This window comes from Microcaecilia unicolor, chromosome 1 (genome assembly GCF_901765095.1).
Source record: "Microcaecilia unicolor chromosome 1, aMicUni1.1, whole genome shotgun sequence".
Classification (NCBI taxonomy): Eukaryota; Metazoa; Chordata; class Amphibia; order Gymnophiona; family Siphonopidae; genus Microcaecilia; species Microcaecilia unicolor.
Genome location: NC_044031.1, coordinates 322,230,501 through 322,255,856, shown reverse-complemented (window position 1 = coordinate 322,255,856; position 25,356 = coordinate 322,230,501). Strand labels below are relative to the sequence as shown.

General features: G+C 44.5%; 1 protein-coding gene across 3 annotated transcripts in view; it reads left to right on the top strand.

The window, feature by feature from the left end:
- CAGE1 (cancer antigen 1) overlaps window positions 1-25,356 on the top strand; it is a 358,253-nt gene that overhangs the window by 177,998 nt on the left and 154,899 nt on the right. For all 3 annotated transcript variants that reach the window (XR_003942755.1, XR_003942753.1, XM_030208903.1), the window contains exon 5: window positions 22,250-22,435. Coding sequence is in view for 1 of the 3 variants with exons in the window: in XM_030208903.1 (XP_030064763.1) it covers window positions 22,250-22,435 (186 nt within the window). In the remaining 2 variants the exon portion in view is untranslated. The remainder of the gene's footprint in view (window positions 1-22,249; window positions 22,436-25,356) is intronic.

The window sequence follows — 25,356 nt, the reverse complement described above, 5'->3', positions numbered from 1 at the left end:
GAAAGACGAACTGCCAGCCCAGAGCCATGTGCTCTGCTCTATATATATCTAACAGGAACAGAGAGAAATTCAAACAACTTCCTTTCTTCCCAGCCTTTGTTTGTCAGCTCTTTCCTTTACAAACTCCACTTACCTTCCTGAGGCAAGGAAGGTGACCATTTTCACAGATTTTACTCTTTGAAGTCCCTAGTTCTGGAGCCTGTCTGTCTGGCTTTCTTTGTTCTCACCGAGGGCACTGCTCCCAGATGCCCAGAGTGGACATAGGTATGTTAATTAGGGGTAATCAAGAAAACACAGGGCTACTACTACTACTACAAATCATTTCTATTGCGCTACCAGTCGTACGCAGCGCTTCACAATTGAACATGAAGAAAAGACAGTCCCTGCTCAAAAGAGCTTACAATCTAAATCAGGACAGACAGACAGGACAAACAAGGGATAAGGGTAGGACAGACAGATAGGACACATAGGGAAAGGGGACTATTGAAGAGAGGAAGACAAGATAAAGGTTACGAGCAGGTGACAAGTTAGGAATTAAAAGCAGCCCTTCCACTGACATCAGATATCAATGGGATAAACAAGGTAGCTCCTGAGTACTAAAATGAGAGAAAATTACAAAGAAAGGAAACGCTATTCTCTCTCCCAGTTGGACATTTCTATATGTTAACTGGAAGCTCAAAGGTAAATGAGGAAACAGCTGGGCCAAACCCCCTCCCGCTCCCATTCTCCACAATAAACATTCAGAATATGATGTTGGCTACTGCAGAAGGTAGGACAAAGTTTTTGTTTTGTTTTTTTTAAATAAGAGATAATATCCTTTAGCAGCAGCTATCAAAAACAGGGGCTCTGAACTCCGTTTTCTAAAACACAAAACCCAACTGATTAGGGGTGTACCAAGGACTAGGCTGAGAACTACTTGCATAACATCACCCCTATTTAGGGCTCCCCAAACTTGCCTGTGGCCCCCATAACCAGTCAAGCTGGGCAACATTTGGTCCATTTGCCATCCTTAGTGATTCCTGAGGGAGGGGGGAGTTCTCAGAAGCTGGTTTCATCAATTTAAGTATGTCGCGCTGGTTTCATATTAATTTAAGTATGTCCAGCACTCCTGACATGTATGTGCAGCTATCCTGACAAGTACCCTTCCACAATATGAAGATGTCATCTGTATAACGCCACCAGCCGATGGCATACTTAAACCAGCACGAAGCATAAACCCATTTGGTCTCAAACCAAGCCATGTATAAATTGGCTATGGTTGGGGAAAATGCTGCTCCCATTGATACTCCTGATTTTTTGATATAAAATTGATGATTGCAGGTAAAATAATTCTGAAATAGAGCCACTTTTGTTAAAGCTAAGATGAAATCCACAGGTACCAAATAAGGACGTTCCCTGGCCTCCAGTACTGACTCCAACACCATCAGAGCCTCAGATTGAGGATTGCAGGTATATAAAGAACGAACATCTAATGTCATCATGATAATAGGAAAATAAAAAACTTATGTAAACAAATCCAATAACCTCAAAAAATGAGAACTGTCTTTTACATAATATTTCACATTTTGTAAACAAGTTTGCAAAAATTTGTCCACGTATTTAGCCATGTGTTCTAAAAGGGAACCCCTTGCAGAAACGATTGGTCGGCCGGGTGGGGGGCAAGTCAAACTTTTGTGAATAGAAAATCGGAACCTTAAAAAAATCTATAATTCAAAAAAGAATGTTCAGCCTTAATTAGCCCAATTTTCTACCTTCCTCTGCAATCATAGAGTACACCTCATCAGAAGGGCCCTTATCAACTTTAAGGTAAATTTTCTTATCCAATAATTTGCGATTGATCGCCAACATATAATCGTCAGTATTTTGAATAACATTAGTGCCCCTCCTTATCACGCCTAATCACTACCGAGGAGTCCCTTCTCAATTGTTGTAAAGCCTTACGCTGTGACTTAGATAGATTAGGTTTACACCATGGTAACTGTCCTTCCATATGTCCAACCTCCCTAACTAACAGAGCTTTCAATATAGATAACACTGAGTCCAAAAGGCCCGAGGGTGTCCAAGTGGATGTTTCTTTTACCATTGAATGATCTAATATATGACCTTGTTCCTCGGAAGAAAATAGTAAATTAGAGTTGTGATTTACGAATGAATTACTCAATGTCTATACGAGATTGAAAGAAAAACCTTTATACAAAACATTCAGCTTTCCGTTAAGTCTCATATCATTCGTAAGATCCTCACCATCACTTTCTATGCTCTTCGTTCATCTTCTCCTCCTTACCTTGCTGCTCTGATTATGCCCTACTGCCCTCTGCGTGTCCTGTGCTTGGTATTTGATTCCTGTCTCACTATTTCTCTGGTACATATGGCTAGGCTAGAGTCCACTGGTTTATTCAGCTTTTTTTTCACCCGGCACCATCTCTCTGGAATTCTCTCCCTCCAGACCTACATTCTGAGCTTTCTTATCCTTGTTTCTGTTGTCTCCTAAAAGCCCACTTGTTCTCCCTGCCATTTAATGATCCTCCCTAATTATCTTTTCAACTGGGGGGGACTGCCTGTCTGAGGTTTGGTAAATGGTTAGCATTTCTTCCTATTTCCTCACTATTTCCTCCCTGCTGTTTCCCCTTTTCCTGTATTCTCTTTTCTATGTACAATGGAGTTCTTTTCCTGCTCAAATAGTTTGTATTATACACCGCTTTGATGTTCCCTGGCTAAGAAGCAGTATAACAAGTAACGGAATAAACATAAACAACTTTCTGTGCCTCTCCTCAATCTTCTTCCCCATCTAAATATCTCTTGTGACTCTACCTTTAGCTACCTTGGTCCCAAATGCTGGATCCCCTTCTTCTTCATTTGAAGATGGAACCATGTGTCACTAAATTCAGACTACTATTAAAGACCCATCTGTTTAATAAGACATTCATCCCCCCCCCCCCCCCCCAGTTTATTGTGTGTTTGTTTTTAGCATTGTGAGACCCCGGCAAGGGTTAGGGGGTGGCCCTGGAAATAACTCAGCCAGACAAGGAGTGGAGTGGCCTAGTGGTTAGGGTGGTGGACTCTGGTCCTGGGGAACTGAGTTCAATTCCCACTTCAGGCACAGGCAGCTCCTTGTGACTCTGGGCAAGTCACTTAACCCTCCATTGCCCCAGGTACAAATAAGTACCTGTATATGTAAGCCGCATTGAGCCTGCCATGAGTGGGAAAGCGCAGGGTACAAATGTAACAAAAAAAAAAAAAGGAATACGAAGGTGAAAGTAAATGGTTTTATTCACCTGAGTCCTGGGACCTGTTATCTCACAGGCCAGGAATCTCACATTCAGCAGTTTTTCTGGGTTAGTAACAGTCTTGAGTAGACCTCTGGCTAGCAGGCCAAGCAGTCTGTGGCTGATGGGGCTGCCTCACTTCAAACACAGCCTGTGAACTCTCAGGTCATCTGAAACTCAGGTCTGGCTGCGCCAGGTCACAGCAGTTAAACGCGTTCAGTAAAATCATAAACTTGGGCTTCAGTTCTTCCTTCCCTGGCTCTCCTTAACTTCAGCCTGGCCCTCTGTTTTAAACTCCCAAATATTGACACTTCTCCCTCCTGGGGAGAGATCAGTGTTTTTAAGGTGACCCAGGCTAGTTAGAGAGGGACTTATCGTAAGGGTGAGAGGCAGTGTTCTATAAACCTTATCACATACCCTCCCCCTCAGCTCAACCATACCTGGTTGAGTGCCTGCTATTTCAGGGTCCACCTCCCGGGAAAATAAGTCTGCCTTATCATGCTCTTGGTCCGCTCGATGTTTCACCTGATAGTGAAAAGGTTGAAGGCTAAAGAATCACCACATTACACATGGACTCCTTATGTCGAGCCATCCACTGCAGGGTTTGGTAGTTAGTGACCAGCAGGAAGTTTTGGCCCGGCAGATAATTTTGGAACATTTCCAGGGCCCACTTGACTGCCAGAGCCGCCTCCTTAATCACCACATAGTTCTTGTTTCTCAGGAACAGCTTCCAGCTAATGTATGCCACAGCGTAGTCTTACCCATCCACTTCCTGGGCCTGAACAGACCTCAGCCCAACCTCTGATGCATCAGCATATACAATAAAGGGCCGGTTAAAGTCCGGGCTGACCAGCACCAAATCTGAGCAAATAGCCCTCTTCAGAGTTTGGAAGGCCATATCCAACTCTTCCATCCAGTGTGTCTTCTCGGAGGCCTCCTTCTACAGGAGGCGGGTTAGCGGTTTTGCTTTCTCAGCAAATCTGGGAATAAACTGGCAGTGATACCTCACAATCATACTTTGCTTCTTCGTCTGGAGTACTGGCACCTGGCTGATTGCATGCACTTTCCGGATTTGGGGTCTCACTTGTCTTTTCCTGACTGAGTACCCCAGATACTAGACTTCTTGTCCTTCCAAGAAACATTTTTTGGGATTGGCTGTTAACCCAACTGTAGATGACGATGCCATCTAAGTAGGCAGCCGCATAGCTGCCATGGGGTTTAAGTAGGCAAGCCACAAGGTGTTGGAAGGTAACTGGAGTGCCATAAGGACCAAATGGGAGCACTGTGAACTGGAACTAACCCTGGGGTGTTGAAAAGGCTGTCCTCCTTGGCGGCTGGGATGAGAAGTACCTGCCAATATCCCTTGGTCAGGTCCAGGGTTGAAATGAATCAGGCCCCTCCCAGTCATTCAATGGGTTCATCCACCGTTGGCATTGGATAGGCCTCTAGCTTGGAGACAGCATTCATCTTTTTGAAGTCGATGCAAAACCAGATACTCCCTTCTAGTTTTGGTACCAGCATAATGGGAGATGCCGAATTACTGGTAGACTCTTCAATAATTCCCAACTTTAGCATTTCAGCAACCTCTTTTTCCACTGCTTGCTGCCAGGCTTCTGGGATTCGATAGGGGTGTTGCCAGACTAATTGGTTTCGTGATAATATCATGAGTTGCCAGGTGGGTCCGACCTGGCACTTCAGAAAGCACATCTTCATTCTGCTGTACCAATTGCTGCAGGTCGTTCTTCTGTGAGTCGGAGAGCTGGTCACTGAATGGGACTTGCAAGAGCCCAGAGTCTTTCAGGACCACCGGCCAAAAGTCGTCCCTTTGAACTAGGACTGCCATCATAGGGGCCTACTTTTTCAACAAATTGACATGGAAGGACCTTTGCCTTGTCCCTCTTCTTCTTTACCTTGTAGTTGACAGGACCTATCCTTTCCACAGCTTCATAAGGACCTTGTCGCTTGCATAACAGCTTACTTTCGTAAGAGGGTAAACTGACTAGGACTCTATCCCCACTGGAAGTACATAAGTAAGTACATAAGTAATGCCACACTGGGAAAAGACCAAGGGTCCATCGAGCCCAGCATCCTGTCCACGACAGCGGCCAATCCAGGCCAAGGGCACCTGGCAAGCTTCCCAAACGTACAAACATTCTATACATGTTATTCCTGGAATTGTGGATTTTTCCCAAGTCCATTTATTAGAGGTTTATGGACTTGTCCTTTAGGATACCGTCTAACCCCCCCTTTAAACTCTGCCAAGCTAACCGCCTTCACCACATTCTCCGGCAACGAATTCCAGAGTTTAATTACGCGTTGGGTGAAGAAAATCTTTCTCCGATTTGTTTTAAATTTACTACACTGTAGTTTCATTGTATGCCCCCTAGTCCTAGTATTTTTGGAAAGCGTGAACAGACGCTTCACATCCACCTGTTCCACTCCACTCATTATTTTATATACCTCTATCATGTCTCCCCTCAGCCGTCTCTTCTCCAAGCTGAAAAGCCCTAGCCTCCTTAGTTTTTCTTCATAGGGAAGTCATCCAATCGCCGCTATCATTTTAGTCGCCCTTCGCTGCACCTTTTCCAATTCCACTATATCTTTCTTGAGATGCGGCGACCAGAATTGAACACAATATTCAAGGTGCGGTCGCACCATGGAGCGATATAATGGCATTATAACATTCTCACACCTGTTTTCCATACCTTTCCTAATACTACCCAACATTCTATTCGCTTTCCGAGCCGCAGCGGCACACTGAGCAGAAGGTTTCAGTGTATTATCGACGACGACACCCAGATCCCTATCTTGGTCTGTAACTCCTAACGTGGAACCTTGCATGACTTAGCTATAATTCGGGTTCTTTTTTTCCCACATGCATCACCTTGCACTTGCTCACATTAAACGTCATTTGCCATTTAGCCACCCAGTCTCGTAAGGTCCTTCTACTGCGAGTTAACGACTTTGAATAACTTTGTGTCATCAGCAAATTTAATTACCTCGCTAGTTACTCCCATCTCTAAATCATTTATAAATATATTAAAAAGCAGCGGTCCTAGCACAGACCCCTGAGGAACCCCACTAACTACCCTTCTTCATTGTGAATACTGCCCATTTAACCCCACTCTCTGTTTCCTATTCTTCAACCAGTTCTTAATCCACAATAGGACTTTTCCTCGTATCCCATGACCCTCCAATTTCCTCTGTAGCCTTTCATGAGGTACCTTGTCAAACGCCTTTTGAAAATCCAGATACACAATATCAGCTGGCTCCCCTTTGTCCACATGTTTGTTTACTCCTTCAAAGAATTGAAGTAAATTGGTCAGGCAAGATTTCCCCACACAAAAGCCGTGCTGACTCGGTCTCAGTAATCCATGTCCTCGGATGTGCTCTGTAATTTTGTTTTTAATAATAGCCTCTACCATTTTCCCCGGCACCGACGTCAGACTCACCGGTCTATAATTTCCCGGATCTCCCATGGAACCTTTTTTAAAAATCAGTGTTACATTGGCCACCCTCCAATCTTCCGGTACCACGCTCGATTTTAAAGATAAATTGCATATCAGTAGCAGTAGCTCCGCAAGCTCATTTTTCAGTTCTATCAGTACTCTAGGATGATTACCATCCGGTCCAGGAGATTTGCTTCTCTTCAGTTTGCTGAACTGCCCCATTACGGCCTCCAGATTTACCGTGAAGTCAGTAAGTTTCTCCGACTCGTCCGCTTGAAATATCATTTCCGACACTGGTATCCCACCCAAATCTTCCTTGGTGAAGACCAAAGCAAAGAATTCATTCAATCTCTCCGCTACGTCTTTGTCTTCCTTGATCGCCCCTTTTACCCCTCGGTCATCCAGCGGCCCAACCGATTCTTTTTGCCGGCTTCCTGCTTTTAATATACCGAAAATAACTTTTACTATTTTTTTTTGCCTCTAATGCTATCTTTTTTTTTTTTCGTAATCCCTCTTGGCCTTCTTTATCGGCACCTTGCATTTGCTTTGACACTCCTTATGCTGCTTCTTGTTATTTTCAGACGGTTCCTTCTTCCATTTTCTGAAGGCATTTCTTTTAGCCCTAATAGCTTCCTTCACCTCACTTTTCAACCAGGCCGGCTGTCTTTTGGAGTTCTGTCTTTCTTTTCTATCGTAGATTGTGAAGGACTGGAGATTTTAACGACACGCTTTTGCACAACAATACAAGAAGCTGAGGCAGTCTGCTGCACTGAAACGTCAGAGAAGCGCTGAACGCACCAAATGCATCTGACCCCAAGCTAAGTCTCATATATACTAGTCTCAGGGACTCTTTTAGAAATAAAGGACCAGCAGAGCGGGGCACCAAAAAAGCATTAATAGGCGAGAGGGAGGGCAGTGCAATGATGTATAACATAGTATACATTGTGCAGTAAACCAGCCGGAGCACGATGGTATGTCACTGAGCACTCATATATCGCTATATGATAGTAGTGGTGTATAGATATTTAAGTGGATTGCACATACAAGTTTATGCACAGACCACAGCATAAAGAAAAAACTGCTCATATTTGAAAAACGGTTTCTCTAGTTTAAATGCGATCAATATTTATGCCAGGATTCCCATCCCTGCAACGCAGTGGCCTCTGGATAGTGACTGGCGTAATCCAAAATAACCAGGATATACTTATGGCCCTGGATGGTGCGTTCCAAGTGTTCCACAAAGTCCATTGCTATCCTTTCAAATGGGGTGTCAACAAGGGTCATGGGTACGAGAGGGGCAGGACTACTCAACTGGCAGATTGGACAGGACTGTCAAAAGTGCTCCATTTGCTTAAATACCCCTAGGCAGAAAAACCAGGCTCAAATCCATTCCCAGGTCTTCTCCTCTCCTAAGTGACCACCTAGCAGGTGACTGTGGGTTAGCTGCATGACTTGCCTATGGTAGGGCAGGTGTACTAACAGCTGCTCTATCTCTTCCCCCTCCAGGGTTCCCTTGGCCACCCGCTACATCAAGTCATTTCTTATCATAAAATATAGGGGCGCTACCTTAGCGTGGTCCTGATTGCCCATGGGATTCCCATTCACTGCAGCAACCCTAGCTTAGGCTGCTTTAAGGAATTCGTCCTCTGACTGCACCCTTTTGAAATTCCCCGTAGCTCCCTCAGTACTCCATTCGGGTAGACTGTCCAAAGGGTTGGGATTATCTGATCCTTAATCTTCTTCCTGCTCCAGATCTACATCTACAGCAGCTCCTAGAGTCAGAGAGTACTGCAGTTTCGCTAACTGCCGCTGGTGGCGGGGCTTAGGCAACTTAGGGTTTTCAATATATAAATCATGGTTCTCCAGTGGGAAGATCTCAGGAAAAGACTCCTCTTCCTTCTTTGGGCCATCGATCAGCAGGGCACAAATGGTGACGAAATTGGGGAAATCCTAGCCCAAAACCTCTGGGTAAGGTAGCCAAGGAAACAGCACTACCTCCAGATGAGCTTGCTCCACAGGTGTTTTACAGGACACTTGAGCTGTCAGATACTGTCTGTGGTCACCATGTACACAGGCCAGGATCACAGTTCACTCGAAGTTCAGTTGTGACTGGTTGACTACCTCTCTCCAGACAAGAGTCTTGACACTGCCATAGTCAACTAGTGCTTATTATGGTTTTCCTTCTAGCTCCACTTGTAATACACAATTTTTATTTCTTGTCTGGGCAGCTTCCACAAAATTGCAGTCATGAGTGGTTATCAGATTCACATCCATAGCCCCTTCTGCTATATCTGGACAGTCTCTTGATATATGGTCTCTTCCCCCACACCTGAAACAGGTATGAGAGAATGATTGCTGCGATCGGGGAAAAGGCCCATGGTAGATTTTTTTTTATTATTTATTTATCATTTTACTTAATTACATTCACATTTATCACATAAATGTAAGGAAAAACAGAAATTAATATAAAGGAAAAAAAAACATTTTCTCTCATCAATATATATTATATAATTGTCCTCAATTGGGAGATCCAAGATCAGGAAAACAATCTCAAAGAAAATAAGAAAAACTCAAAATGGTTAATCTTACAATTCACATTTTCTGAAGGAGGAAGGTTAATCGGTAGTTGCAGCCGGTACAGTGGTAACTAAAGGAAGTTGCTGCAGAGGGTTCTTCATCTGTTCTTTCAACTCCACAAACTCTTGTAATTTCTTAGGTTCAACAAATAAGTAATAAGGAAATAAAACACTAACAAGGGGACAAGATTTATGGGGTCAGGGGTTCCTTCACTCTGACCCGTTCCCTGGATACCCTTGGTTGGAAGGTGGTCTTTGATCCCTCAGATTGTTCAGTCCAATTTTCTCTTTTTTTTCTTCTAGGACTTCCATGTTGCTTCTTCTCTTTATATGGTTCCGACTCTGGCTGTGCCTGGTAGAAGGTCTTGGCTGCTTCTAATGCACCCATTGGGGGTCAGTTTGGGGTGCCCCACCCTGCCCTTTGCCCCCCCCCCCCCCCTTTGCCCTTGCTCTTCAGCCGTCTTTTCTCCAAGCTGAAGAGCCCTAGCCACTTTAGCCTTTCCTCAAAGAGAAGTCATCCCATCCCCTTTATCATTTTTGTCACCCTTCTCTGTACCTTTTCTAATTCTACTATATCTTTTTTGACATGCGGTGACCAGAATTACACACAATATTCGAGGTACGGTCACACCATGGAGTGACACAAAGGCATTATAACGTCCTCATTTTTGTTTTCTATTCCTTTCCTAATAATACCTAACATTCTATTTACTTTCTTAGTCACCACCACACACTGAGTAGAGGGTTTCAACGTATCCTCAATGATGACCCAGAGATCCCTTTCCTGGTTGGAGACTCCTAATGTGGAACCTTGCATCGTATAACTATAGTTTGGGTTCCTCTTTCCCAAATGCATCACTTTGTACTTGCTCACATTAAACGTCATCTGCCATTTGGATGCCCAATCTCATAAGGTCCTCTTGTAATTTTTCACAATCCTCTTGCGATTTGACAACTTTGAGTAACTTTGTGTTATCAGCAAATTTAATTACCTCACTAGTTACTCCCATCTGTAGATCATTTATAAATATGTTAAAAAGCAGCGGTCCCAGCACAGACCCCTGGGGAACCCCACTATCTACCCTTCTCCATACTGACCATTGAACCCTACTGTTGTTTTCTATCTTTTAACCAGTTTTTAATCTACAATAGGACACTACCTCCTATCTCATCACACTCCAATTTCCTCTGGAGTCTTTCATGAGGTACCTTGTCAGACAACCTTTGAAAAACACCTTTTGAAAATGCAGATACACAAACCTGCTTATTTTCGAAAGAGAAAAACGCCTATAGTGCGACCTAAATCGGGAGATAGACGTTTATCTCGCAAAGGTGCCCAAATCGGTATAATCGAAAGCCGATTTTGGGCGTTTCCAACTGCACGCCGTCGCGGAAACGAATGAAGTTGATGGGGCCATATCGGAGGCGGAGCTGGGGCGTGGTTATCAGCCAAGGAGAGATGGGCATCTTTAGCTGATAATCGAAAAAAAGGCGTTTTTACCGCAATTTTGGGTCACTTTTTTTTTGGACCCTTTTTTTTTTTCACGAACAAGTCCCAAAAAAGTGCCCCAACTGACCAGATGACCACTGGAGGGATTCGGGGATGACCTCCCCGGACTCCTCCAGTGGTCACTAACCCCCTCCCACCAAAAAAAACCCACTTTACAAACTTTTTTTCCAGCCTGTATGCCAGCCTCAAATACCGTACCCACCTCCATGACAGCAGATTGTGTTCGATCCTGTCACAGCCTTTCCCTGGGTCAGATGTGGCTCTTGGGTGCAGTACAGGGTCACATCAGCATTGCATTGTGGTGGGTGTAGGGTATTGGGCTCGGTGATTTCATTAGCTTGTGTTACAGTCTCACGATGTTGGTAGTTGGTAGGCTCTTCTCCCATGGTGCTTTTCCCCCTGCCTACTGGGTCAGAGTGTGCCCTGTTGTGTTTCCTGTTGTAGTCCATGCAGTAGTGGCCGTTTTTGTAAGCCAGTTTTAGTTCCCTTTCCTGTGTTAGCCACGTTAGAGAACTTAGTTCTTCCCTTGAATGTGGCTGAAAGAGGGCATTGTACAGCATTCTGCCAGCTCTGACCTACTGCTCATCTCAGTACCACGGAGACTCATTGCCAGTGGGGCACAACCTCTGATCTGCAGTTAACTGTGAGTAAACGCGGTTATTCCAATAAAGGACGTTTTCAGAGAGATTAGTCTTCAGGTGTCAACTGGTGTGCCAATGTTATACAGCAGTAACAAGTCCTAGAGGCCTGCGTGTATGCAGGTCCCTGGAGCACTTTTAGTGGGTACCGCAGTGCACTTCAGCCAGGTGGCCCCAGGCCCATCCCCCCCCCCCCCCCCCCACCTGTAACACTTGTGCTGGTAAATGGGAGGCCTCCAAAACCCACTGTACCCACGTGTAGGTGCCCCCTTCACCTCTAAGAGCTATGGTAGTGTTGTACATTTGTGGGTAGTGGGTTTTGGGGGAGGGGGGTTGGGTGCTCAGCACCCATGGTAAGGGAGCTTTTTCTGAAGCCCACCGCACTGACCTAGGGTGCCCAGTTGGCATCCTGGCATATCAGGGGGGCCAGTGTACTACCAATCTTGGCCCCTCCCACGACCAAATGGCTCGGATTAGGACATTTTTGAGCCGGGCGTTTTTAGTTTCCATTATTGCTAAAAAAAAAAAACAAACGCCCAGCTCAAAAACGTCCATTTTTTCGAAAATACGGTTCGGCCCGACCCCTTCACGGACCCGTTCTCGGAGATAAACGCCCATGGAGATAGGCATTTCCATTCGATTATGCCCCTCCACATCAACCAGCTCACCTTTATCCACATGTTTGTTCACCCCTTCAAAGAAATGTAGTAGATTGGTGAGGCAAGATTTCCCTTCACTAAATCCATGTTGGCTTTGTCTCATTAATCCATGCTTTTGAATATACTCTGTAATTTTATTCTTTATAATAGTCTTCACCATCTTGCCCAGCACGAACATCAGGCTTACTGGTCTTTAATTTCCTGGATCACCTGTGGAACCTTTTTTAAAAATCGGCGTTACATTGGCTACCCTCCAATCTTCTGGTACCATGCATAGACAAATATATCTTTAACACTTTCTTAAACTTCTAGAAAATGTTGAAACCCTAAATGCTTATTCTATAATAAGTTTTTTAAACCCACTATAAAGAATGCACATTTGGCCACCCCTTTCAAATCTAGCATGAAGACATATCTGTCAGTAACAGATCCTAAAATTACATATTGGGGAAAGTCTGCATTAACAAATATGTCTTTCACACTTTCTTAAACTGATGAAAAGACGTACAAAAGTGAATATACCCCGGGAGCTTATTCCATAATGGACCTGGCATGGAAAATGTACATGCTGTTCTCCGAAGACAAGCAGGCTGCTTGTTCTCACATGTGGGTCGACGTCCACGTCGGCCCGGGAACCGGCATTTTTGCAAGCAAAATATAAAAAAATCTTGCCAGAGTCTTCTGGCGTGCGTGCGTGGACCTGTTGCGTGAGCGTTCCCACTCAGTTATTTTTACTGCACGTTGAGGTGTGGTTGAGTTTTTTCCTGGCTCCTCTCAGGCCCGGGAAAGAGTCTCTTTCGTTTTGAGGCTTTTGCATTATTTCTTTTCTTTTTTAATACAATTTACCCTTTAAAAAAAAAAACTTCCCTTAGTTTTCTTTATTTTTTTGCTCTTTTAAAGTTTCCTTTCTTTTTCGACACGGCAACTTAGGCCCCGCGGTCGGGTTGTTCCCTTCTTTTCGTGCCCTTTTTTCTTTTAACAGGCACGATTGCGTCTTTTGATTTAGCTGAAGCCGTTTTTCCTTCCTTGTCATCGAAGACACCCAGCGGCATCAAATGTTGTACTCGGTGATACCGGACCATCTCGGGTACCGATACCCACGTCTGGTGTATCCAGTACCTTGGCCCCACCCATAGCCCAGCCACTTGTAGTCTGTGTCTTCGCATGAAGAAACGGATTTAAGTGTCTCGAGAGGCCCGAGAGAAGCTTTTTGGGGCTTGGTCCGGTCCCTCGACATCGCTACCTAGGTCGGCGACATCGAGGGACGCATCGATATCGGGAGCGAAGGTAATGACTGCAGAACAACCAACTCGTGCTGGGAGCAGTGAGGCATCGAGTGGGTCTCCACCTGTCTCAAGGTCTCCTGTTGTGCAGGCCCCCTGGGATCGACCTTTGTCGGACCCGGCCCCCAAGGAGAAGTGAGGATTCCAGGTCTTCCTCATCGGTATTGAAGAGTCTCGATGACAGGTGTTGAGCGAAGGCGAAGAAGCACCATCATCGTTCTCCTTCGACACACGGTGCCGGGAGCTCCGGGGCGTTGAGGGATTTGGCACCCAAGAAGCGTCGGCGCCGAGAGGATCGCTCTCCCTCTATTCAAGAGGTGCCGCTGCGTTGGTCTAGCAGCTCGGTACCTGCTCTGGAGCCTCGACAGATTCTGCCACCGGCACCTTTACCGACCCCGCATCCTTGTCCGACGGCGGCTCCCAACGAGCGCATCAGGGCCCTGCTTCCAGAGCTTCTGGAAGGGTTACTGCGCCAGTCTGCTTTGGTGTCGGTGGTGCTTGCGCCTTCTGTACCGTCTGCTGCAGTGGTATCTGGCCTTTCGCCTGTGGTGAGGTCCCTGACTTTGGTGCCGCCTGCCACCCAGGTCGACTCCCCTTCGACGTCGGTGGAGGAAGCTTCACCGGAGTCCAGGTGGGCGTCGACTTTTCGGCACTGCCATCGAGTGCGTCGTTCCTTGACATCGAAGCAGGCTCAGTTTCGAACTGTTCTGAGAGATGTCTTGTCCGATACTGAAGATGAGCGTTCGTGGGAGGAAGAGGAGGATCCCAGGTACTTTTCTTCTAATGAGCCCTATGGGATTCCTTCTGAACCTTCCCCTCCACCAGAAAGGAGACTTTCTCCACCGGAGAGTCTTTCCTTTACCTCCTTTGTCCGGGAAATGGCTACGGCTATTCCCTTTCCTATAGAGGTTGAGGATGAGCCCAGGGCTGAGATGCTCGAGGTTCTGGATTATCCTTCTCCACCTAGAGAGGCTACAACGGCTCCTTTGCATAATGTACTGAAGGAAGTCCTTGTGCGAAACTGGTCGTTCCCTCTGTCTAATCCTGTGATCCCGAAAAGAACTGAATCCCAATATCGGATCCATGGGGAGCCTGGATTGATGAAGTCTCAGCTACCTCACAATTCCATGGTGGTGGACTCCACTCTCAAAAGAGCCAAGAGTACTAGGGACTATGCCTCGGCGCCCCCAGGCAGAGAATCTAGAACCTTGGACTCTTTTGGGAGGAAGGCGTATCAGGCCGCTATGCTTGCTGCCAAAATCCAAACATACCAACTGTTCACGAGTCTCCAGTTACGCAACTCGGTAAGGCAACTGTCTAGCTTGGTTGATGCACTCTCCCTGGAGCAGGCCGAGCCTTTTCACCAGGTGGTCAGGCAGCAGAAGGCATGTCGAAAATTCCTGGCCAGGGGTATGTTTGACACTTTTGATGTAACATCCAGGATCACTGCCCAAGGTATAGTGATGCGCAGACTCTCATGGCTGCGTGTCTCTGACCTAGATCATTTTGTCCAGCAGCGGATGGCGGATGTTCCTTGCCGGGGGGATAACCTTTTTGGTGAGAAAGTAGAGGATCTGGTTGACCAGCTCAAGAAGCACAATGATTCTCTCTTCCGCCGGGCGTCTTCCGCTACTACCTCCTCATCTAGGAGGTTTTTTGGAGGGAAGAGGAGTGCTCCCTATTCCTATGCTAGACGTAGGTACACTCCTGCTTCTTGGCAGCCTGTCCAGGCTCAGTCTCAGTGCTCTCGTTCTCGTCAACAGTGTGTGCCTAAGGCCTCTGCGGCTCCCCAGAAAAAGCAAGGGACAGGCTTTTGACTACCTCCAGTTCAGCATAGCCTTAGTAAAAGTGTCCGTGCCGGACAACTTGCTGGTCGAGGGGAGGTTGATATTTTTTCACCAAAGGTGGCCTCTCATAACCTCCGACTGGTGGGTTCTTCAAATAGTCCGGTCAGGATACACCCTCAATCTCTAATCCAAACCTCCAAATTGTCCATCGGGAGCTCATTCTTACAGTTCTTAGCACAAACAGGTACTTGCAGAGGAACTCTCCATCCTTCTGAAGGCCCGAGTGGTCGAACCCGTTCCACCAGGGGAAGAAGGGCTGGGATTCTATTCCAGGTACTTCCTTGTGCAAAAGAAAACAGGGGGGATGCGTCCCATCCAGACCTAAGGGCCCTGAACAAATTTCTTGTCCGAGAAAAGTTCATGATGGTTTCCCTAGGCACCCTTCTTCCCATGATTCAGGAAAACGATTGACTATGCTCTCTGGACTTAAAGGATGGTTACACACACATCTCGATACTTCCAGCTCACAGGAAGTATCTTCGATTTGAGCTGGGAACACAACACTTTCAATACCGTGTACTGCCTTTTGGCCTGGTGTCTGCGCCCAGAGTGTTTACCAATTTCTTAGCTGTAGTCGCAGCATCGCTACGCAGACTGGGAGTGCATGTGTTTCCTTATCTCGACGATTGGCTGGTGAAGAGCACCTCGAAGGAGGGTGTTCTGGAATCCATGCAAATGACTGTTCGGGTGTTAGATTTACTGGGGTTCGTTATAAATTATCCCGTCCCATCTCACCCCAGCCCAAGCATTGTAATTCATTGGAGCCCTGTTGAACACTCAGACAGCTCGAGCTTATCTTCCCCAGACAAGAGCGGACAATCTTCTGTCCCTGGTGTCCACGGTTCGAGTGTCTCAGCAGGTCACGGCTCAGCAGATGTTGAGACTTCTGGGTCACATGGCCTCCTCAGTTAATGTCACGTCCATGGCACGTCTACATATGAGATCAGCTCAATGGACCCTAGCTCCCCAGTGGTTTCAAGCTGCGGGGCATCCAGAGGATGTCATCCAACTGTCCACCTGCTTTCGGAATTCTCTCCTCTGGTGGATGATTTGATCCAGTTTGACTATGGGACAACCATTCCAAGTCCTCAGCCACGAAACGTGCTGACGATGAATGCATCTCTCCTGGGGTGGGGAGCTCATGTAGGTGGGCTCCACCCTCAGGAAGCTGGATCCTTTCAGGAAAGGGGTCTGCAGATCACCCTCCTGGAATTAAGAGCGATCTGGAACGCTCTAAAGGCTTTCAGAGAGCGGCTGTCCAACCAAATCATTTAAATTCATATAGACAATCAAGTTGCCATGTATTACACCAACCATCACGAGGGCACCGGATCTCGCCCTCTGTGTCAGGAAGCCGTCCAGATGTGGCTTTGGGCTCGCCATCACGGCATGTTCCTCCAAGCCAGTTATCTGGCAGGCGTAAACAACAGTCTGGCCAACAGGTTGAGCAGGATATTGCAACCTCACGAGTGGTCACTGAACATAGGCGTAGTCCGCAAGATCTTCCGAGCATGGGGCATCCCCTCGGTGGATCTTTTTGCCACTCAGATCAATCACAAGGTCCCTCAGTTCTGTTCCAGACTTCAGGCCCACGACAGACTAGCGTCAGATGCCTTTCTCCTACATTGGGGGGCAGGCCTTCTATATGTGTATCCTCCCATACCTCTAGTAGGGAAGACTTTGCTGAAACTCAAGCAAGACCGCGGAACCATGATTCTGATTGCACCCTTCTGGCTGCGTCAGATTTGGTTCCCTCTTCTTCTAGAGTTTTCCTCCGAAGAACTGTGGAGATTGGACTAGAAGAATGGTCTAAGGTTTGGCAATTAAAATTCAATGCGAAGAAATGCAAAGTGATGCACTTAGGGAATAGAAATCCACGGGAGACGTATGTGTTAGGCGGGGAGAGTCTGATAGGTACGGACGGGGAGAGGGATCTTGGGGTGATAGTATCTGAGGATTTGAAGGCGACGAAACAATGTGACAAGGCGGTGGCCATAGCTAGAAGGTTGTTAGGCTGTATAGAGAGAGGTGTGACCAGCAGAAGAAAGGGGGTGTTGATGACCCTGTATAAGTCGTTGGTGAGGCCCCACCTGGAGTATTGTGTTCAGTTTTGGAGGCCGTATCTTGCTAAGGATGTAAAAAGAATTGAAGCAGTGCAAAGAAAAGCTACGAGAATGGTATGGGATTTGCGTTACAAGACGTATGAGGAGAGACTTGCTGATCTAAACATTTATACTCTGGAGGAAAGGAGAAACAGGGGTGATATGATACAGACGTTCAAATATTTGAAAGGTATTAATCCGCAAACGAACCTTTTCCGGAGATGCGAAGGCGGTAGAACGAGAGGACATGAAATGAGATTGAAGGGGGGCAGACTCAAGAAAAATGTCAGGAAGTATTTTTTCACGGAGAGAGTAGTGGATGCTTGGAATGCCCTCCTGTGGGAGGTGGTGGAAATGAAAACAGTATCGGAATTCAAACATGCGTGGGATAAGCATAAAGGAATCCTGTGCAGAAGGAATGGATCCTCAGGAGCTTATTCGAGATCGGGTGGCAGAGCCGGTGGTGGGAGGCGGGGATAGTGCTGGGCAGACTTATATGGTCTGAGCCGGTGGCGGGAGGTGGGGCTGGTGCTGGGCAGACTTATACAGTCTGTGCCAGAGCTGGTGGTTGGGAGGCGGGGCTGGTGGTTGGGAGGTGGGGATAGTGCTGGGCAGACTTATACGGTCTGTGCCCTGAAGAGGTACAAAAAGTAGCACATATGAGTTATCTTGTTGGGCAGACTGGATGGACCGTGCAGGTCTTTTTCTGCCGTCATCTACTATATATGTTACTATGTTACTATCGCCCAGAATGAGGGGTCACTTCTACATCCCAACCTCCAGTCTCTGGCTCTCACGGCCTGGATGTTGAGAGCTTAGAATTCGCCTCCTTGGGTCTTTCAGAGGGTGTCTCCTGAGTCTTGCTTGCTTCCAGGAAAGATTCCACGAAGAGGTGTTACTTTTTCAAATGGAGGAGGTTTGCCGTTTGGTGTGACAGCAAGGCCTAGATCCTTTTTCTTGTCCTAAACAGACCCTACTTGAATACCTTCTACACTTGTCAGAGTCTGGTCTCAAGAGTTCACCTTAGTGTGATTAGTGCTTATCATCGCCGTGTAGAGGGTAAGCCTATCTCTGGACAGCCTTTAATTGTTCGCTTCATGAGAGGTTTGCTTTTGTCAAAGCCCCCTGTCAAACCTCCACCAGTGTCATGGGATCTCAACGTTGTTCTCACCCAGCTGATGAAAGCTCCTTTTGAGCCACTGAATTCCTGCCATCTGAAGTACTTGACCTGGAAGGTCATTTTCTTGGTGGCTGTTACTTCAGCTCTTAGAGTCGGTGAGCTTCAGGCCTTGGTAGTGCATGCACCTTATATAAAGTTCCATCACAACAGAGTAGTCCGATACCACCTTTGGCAGGAACTTAGGGTGAGTGCGGAGGAGTTCCATCTGAAGCAGTCAATTGTCTTGCCAACATTCTTTCCCCGTCCTCATACCCGCCCTGACGAAAGCAGTTTGCACACCTTGGATTGCAAAATAGCATTGGCCTTTTACATGGAGCGTAGAAAGCCCTTTAGACAGTCCGCCCAGTTGTTTGTTTCTTTTGATCCCAACAGGAGGGGAGTCGCCATCGGAAAACACACAATCTCCAATTGACTAGCAGATTGCATATCCTTCACTTACACCCAAGCTGGGCTGACTCTCGAGGGCCATGTCACGGCTCAGAATGTTAGATCCATGGCTTTGTCAGTGGCTCACTTAAAGTCAGCCTCCATTGAGGAGATTTGCAAGGCTGCAATGTGGTCATCAGTCCACACATTCACATCTCACTACTGCCTCCAGCAGGATACCTGAGGCAACAGTCAGTTTGGGCAGTCGGTGCTGCAGAATCTGTTCGGGGTTTAGAATCCAACTCCTCCCCCCTAGACCCATTTTTGTTCTGTTCCAGGCTGCACTCTCAGTTAGTTGATTTTGGTTTCAGGTCAATCTATGTTATGTCCTCACCGTTGCGAGGCCCAATTGACCAATGTTCATTGTTTTGAGTGAGCCTGTGAGAATAAGCAGCCTGATTGTCCTCGGAGAAAGCGAAGATACATACCTGTAGCAGGTATTCTCCGAGGACAGCAGGCTGATTGTTCTCACAAACCCGCCCACCTCCCTTTTGGAGGAGTTGTTTGTTAGTGTCCCCGACCGTATTATCGAAACGAAAGATGGACGCCCATCTAGTTTCGATAATACGGGTTTCCCCGCCCCTTCGCCGGGATGTCCTGTGAGGACGTCCTCAGGAAAACTTGGGCGCCCCTTTCGATTATGCCCCTCTATGTAATTTTGTAAGTCTACGTGCTTTGAAAATACGCCTCCACTTTATCAGAAGATCCACTTTACTTGTATCTTTGGTCTTCATGCAGGACAAGGATTCGGTCATATGTTTATATTTTTGTTATCAGAATGTTGAATTTCTTGGCTCTAAATTGTGCATTTTTTCTGATGTATATAAGAAAACCCAGGATTGGAGGAAACAGTTCCTAATCTTAAGGTAGGAAATCCTTCTCCTGGTGCAACTGAGAGAAGCTGCTGGTGTTTTTTTTGTTTGTTGGTTTTTTTTTTTTGAGACATGACAATTAAAAACCTTTATTCAGAGCCGTACATTAGCAGCACTAGTATCTGGATAATTTGTCCAATAATATAGGATACATTTTTGATAAGCCAGGATAGGGCAATCTATTTTATTTTGTAATTTCTTTTTAATGCCTACTCTGAGATTATTTCTGTTCTTGGATCTCCTCATAATTGTGGACTGAGATTCTCTTAATTTTCTTATGTGAGGAAAAGGGTCTTATTCTTTTTTTCTCCCATTTGTTCTTTTTCTTCTTTATTTTCTGTAATTGGAAATTTTCTTTTCAAGATGTAATTGTCTGGTATATTTTGATTGAAATTTCATAAATAATAACTGAATTTCATATATATAACTGAAAATTATAAGAATGCTAGAGGTCACATAGCCCAAAAGAATAAGAATTAACATGGAAAGGTCTGTCCAAAAAATTGTTTTTTTTAAGCAGTCTTAAACTTTTTAAATGATATCTCCAAAGTAATGCTCAGAGGCAAGTTTATTTTAGAGTGTTGGCACCATAAGGTTGATACAGGAGTTTCTGGTATAAGTCAAATGAAGCTGGAGAGGGCATAACCATGAGATTCTGTTGTGAGGAGCAAAGGGTTTGAATTGGAGAATACAGTATAAACATATTAAAAAGGAAAGAGGGCAACCCAGTATAATAAACCCGATGGGCAAGGGTGAGAATTTTGAAAAGTATCCAATAAGAAACTGGGAGCCTGTGTTCGTGTAGTTTCCTGTTGGTTTTGTAAGTTTTGAAACTTGAAGAATAGAATTACAGTAATCTAAACATGAAAAAACAAAGAATGAATGAGTAAATGATCCAAAATAGAGTGAATGTCTCATAATTGTTTTAACGTAAACAAGGATTATTTCACAAGGCTAGAGATGTTTCAGTCAAAAGTTAGGCGTCTGTCAAGGGTTACCCCTAAAAGAATCAGAAAAAGGAATGGCTGTACCATTTAGCAATAATGAATATGAGTTAGAAGCTGTGTTAAGCCAGGGGAACATAACAACACATTTAGATGGATTGTGAATTTTCCTAATCTTATTACATGTACAATCTTAAGTAGAGAGGTGTGGTAGCCGTGTTAGTCCACTCTTAAAGGTTATCAATAGAAATCAAACAAAAGAAAACATGGAAAAGAAAATAAGATGATACCTTTTTTATTGGACATAACTTAATACATTTCTTGATTAGCTTTCGAAGGTTGCCCTTTCGATCTGACGAAGAAGGGCAACCTTCGAAAGCTATTCAAGAAATGTATTAAGTTATGTCCAATAAAAAAGGTATCATCTTATTTTCTTTTCCATGTTTTATTTTGTTTGATTTCTATTTATAACCTTACATGTATAATGTAAGCCATATTGAACTGATACTTTCTTTTGGATAATGCGGTATACAAGTACAAATAAATAAATAAAAGGTGGGATGCTCTTACAAGTTGGCAACCTGGAATGTGAGAGGGGTAAATCACCCGATTAAGAGGAAACAGACTCTAAAATATGTGCATGTTAAGCAGTTGGATATTGCTTTACTACAAGAACTTAAATTGGAACCAGGGGAAATGGAAAAATGTAAAGAGAGGCACTGGAATACAACATACTATTCCTCAGGCAGCTCCAAAACAAGGAGAGTTGCCATATTGATAAACAAAAATATTCCCTTAGTAGAATATGTTACTGGGAAGAAAACTATGGAAAAATATGTTTGGTTGGTGGTAAGCCACTTTGAGTCTGCATGCCTGTGGAAAAAAGTGGGATATAAATGTGCAAATAAAATTTTTTAACTTGAGACCATTATTTGAAAGTCAACAAGCAATTTCCTCTAGCTATGGAGCAACAATAGATGACAGATCAATTAAAGTATGGTAGTTAGAGCTGGATATCATTGGCATAAACATAAAATGTGAATCCTAAGCTTTGAATTCACAATGTTAGGGGGACCAGAAATATATAAAAGAGCATATAACCTACAATTGAGCCTTGAGGTACACCACAAGGCAAGTCGTATCGACCTGAGGTGGATTGGGACCAATGCAGGAGCAATGTTGTACATGTGAGGAGAGCCAGATATATAGAGATCTGAAACATTGCTCCTAGGGACACTGATCCTTTTGACACTGATAAATCTAACAAAGTTGCACAGCTAAGTTTTCAGAAATTCGTTCTGTGGAAAAAATCTACTATTAATGATTGGTGAATGATTGGCTCATTTTCTAATGTGCCGTATAATATATTTGACAACATTCAGGATGTGTGTAGTATGGAGGTTTTATTGCTGAACAACTGCTTTAAATATTGTAGTTCTGTGTGGTTTTGAGAATTATGTCACGTTGACATTGTGTGGCAATTTGCTTTCTTTGCAGGCAGAGGTGCAGAAACAGATGGATTTCCGACTGGCAGAAAAGCAACAATTTGATTACAAGTATGACAGGGTTGTGAATGAAGTGAAAACCTTGCAAGAAGAATTTGAGAAAAAGCAAGATGAGACACAAAATCTGGAGCTGTGCGTGGAGATGATCAAGAAAGAAAACCTGGAACTTCAACAGCAGGTTAGAATCCAATCATTTATTTATTTAATATATAAACCACTTTTACAAACTGTAAATCTAAACAAAGCAATATACATAATATATGAACAAGTTAACAGCAAAGCATAAACACTCAAGAAGATATAAAATAACTTTTGGTTGTGAAACCCAAAATTTTAGCAATTCACAGCTTTATTTTTTCTTACATTCCCTTACAAATACCTGGTGAGAGATCAGGGGGCAATATATATTTTTATGTGCCATCCCAGTTTTATTTTTGAACATACAATCAACAAAAGAGGGGAATATGGCATTAACAAAAATACTACAATAAACACTCAATTCCATTATGTAGCTTCCCACTATTCCAGAACCTGTGGGATAGTTGTGTCCGTCAACCAGCAGGTGGAAGTAGAGAATTGAAAATTGAGCTGAGACATCTCTCTCTAGGCATCCAGTCCAGCTCCTCAGTATTTTCTATCTCCACCAGATGGATGGACATGCATTTCAGCCTCTGGTTCTGAGTGATTTACTCTTGGTCCAGTTGGTCAACTGGTCCATAGTTGAGCTTTGCAGGTGGCTTGAGTCTGTTCTTGGCCACTGGTCTCCAGTGTCACAGAATTGAGACTTTCTTGGACGCTCGTTGCCAGACGGAGTATACGATGGTGGTTGTCACCCAAGAACTTGACCATTGGAGCTCCCTTTCCAGTATCACAATGGGAGGTAGTGACAACGGACGCCAGCAAGTCGGGTCGGGGCACAAGGCATCTGGATGAAACAGTAGTCTCAGTAGTTGATAAATCACTTGGAGCCCGGGGCAATGCAGAGTGCCTTATGCACTTCACTCCCTGACTGGTGCCCAGTCCAGGTTTTCTCCAACAATGCAACAGCAGTGGTATATATCAACAAGCAAGGTGGGACCTGCAGTTGTCCGGTGGCGGCGGCCTCCCTCATGAGTTGGGTGGAAAAAATCTCTGCTTGTCAGCAGCTCACATTGCTGGGTCCTTGAATGCATAGGTGAACTTTCTCAGCAGGTGAACTTTCTCCTTGGACCCAGGAGAATGGAAACTATCCCACCAGGGTTTTCAGCTGACAGTAGATCGATGGGGTTCTCTGCTTCTGAACTTGATGATGACGAAAAGGAATGCTAAAGTGCCCAAGTTCTTCAGCCGTCGGAAAGAACCAGGCTCGATGGGGATTGATGCCGTACTGCAGCCCTGGCCAGAGACACATCTACTGTATGTCTTTCCTCCTTGGTCTATGGTAGGCCACATATTAAAAAGGATCGTATTGCACCAGGGTTGATTAATTCTCACAACCCCAGATTGGCCATGGAGGCTGTGATATGCAGACCTGATTCAACTGCTGAATGGGGATGCTCTCTGTCTTCTGTAGATACACGGCCTCCTGAAGTAAGGTCTGGTGCTCATGGAGGATCTGTGTTCCTTTGGTCTTACAGCTTGGCTGTTGAAAGGGCTCAGTTGAGACAAAAAGGTTATTCTGAATCGGTCATTTCTACCTTGCTTCAGGCTCGAAAACAGTCCACATCCATGGCGTATGCAAGGGTGTGGATGACGTTTGAGGGCTGGTGTTCTGAGTGTGGACTTTCTCCCTTCTCTGCTCAGATCACACACATCGTAGCATTTCTCTAGGATTGGCGGTGGTTCTCTAAACTTCAGGTTGTGGCTTTGGCTTGTTTCAGGGGCCGATTACAGAAGATGTCTTTCAGCTCAACTAGTTATCATTCAGTTCTTGCAGGGAGTGGGCTGCTAGTGATCTCCCTTTCTGAGAATAGAACCTCAATTTAGTCCTTTGGGCTCTTCAGAAGCCTCCTTTTGAGCCACTCCAGAAGGCCTCCTTGAAAGATCTTATGCTAGTGTTCTTGGTGGCAGTTGTTCGACACATCTACAGTTATGCAGATCATATTTCTGTAATTATTCCCTTTAACAAAAAAAACAAAAAGGCACACAACTGCTTACAAAACAGTAGATAAAAAACAACAAAGCAGTGGAATCAAATGCATTTATTGGAACAATACCCGACGTGGCCACGTTTTGCCCTCAGGCTGCGTCAGGGGTACAAACTATAAAAACAAAACACAAGTATAAAAACATGTATAACCATACATATTAACTATGTCATAAGCATGATTCAACTAATAAAAAGCAATTATTTAAAAAAAGATTCAACATATATAAAACAATCCTTTAAAAGTTCTAAAAAAACATGTATAGACATACATGATATCATCTGTAAAACAAATATTTATAATTATCATTAAAATCATACATCACATAAAATTTTTATCAGAACATCTACAATTACTCATATCACATTTATAACTCTCAATAAAAAAATGTTAAGATCATACAATTAGAATCAAAACAATTCAATGAAGAGGGGAAGAAATTTCTTTATACATACCTATCAAAAGTGTATGTAATATATCATACACACTAGTAGTTCCAAACATCTAGTTCTACACAGATATAAAAACAAAAAATAAAAGTGTCATCAGACAAGATGCATATCTAAATGTACACAAAACTTTTAAAAGACTCTATACATTCTAGTCTCTCCACTGATATTCTTAACACAAAACCAAAAAAATTCCTTAGAAATAAATAACCAGTCCACATTACTGCTAGAGGCAGGAAACAGTTCACTGAATAAAAGACTTCTCACAAAAATATAAATATAACAGAGGAAGCACTGCAAGCACTCAATCTTAAAAACAACATCTAGTACATCTCCATCAGATCACAGCTAGACTCCCTACATATTTCAAAGATGTGCAAGATGAACAAAAATAAAGCAAACACTTACCCACTTATCTGCTACTTCCAACTAAACTGATATGCATTAGCATTACTAGCTTCTGTGAGACCCATGACTCATATAAGCATCATCATAAGGTTAAAGGTCATCTCTAAGCACATTGC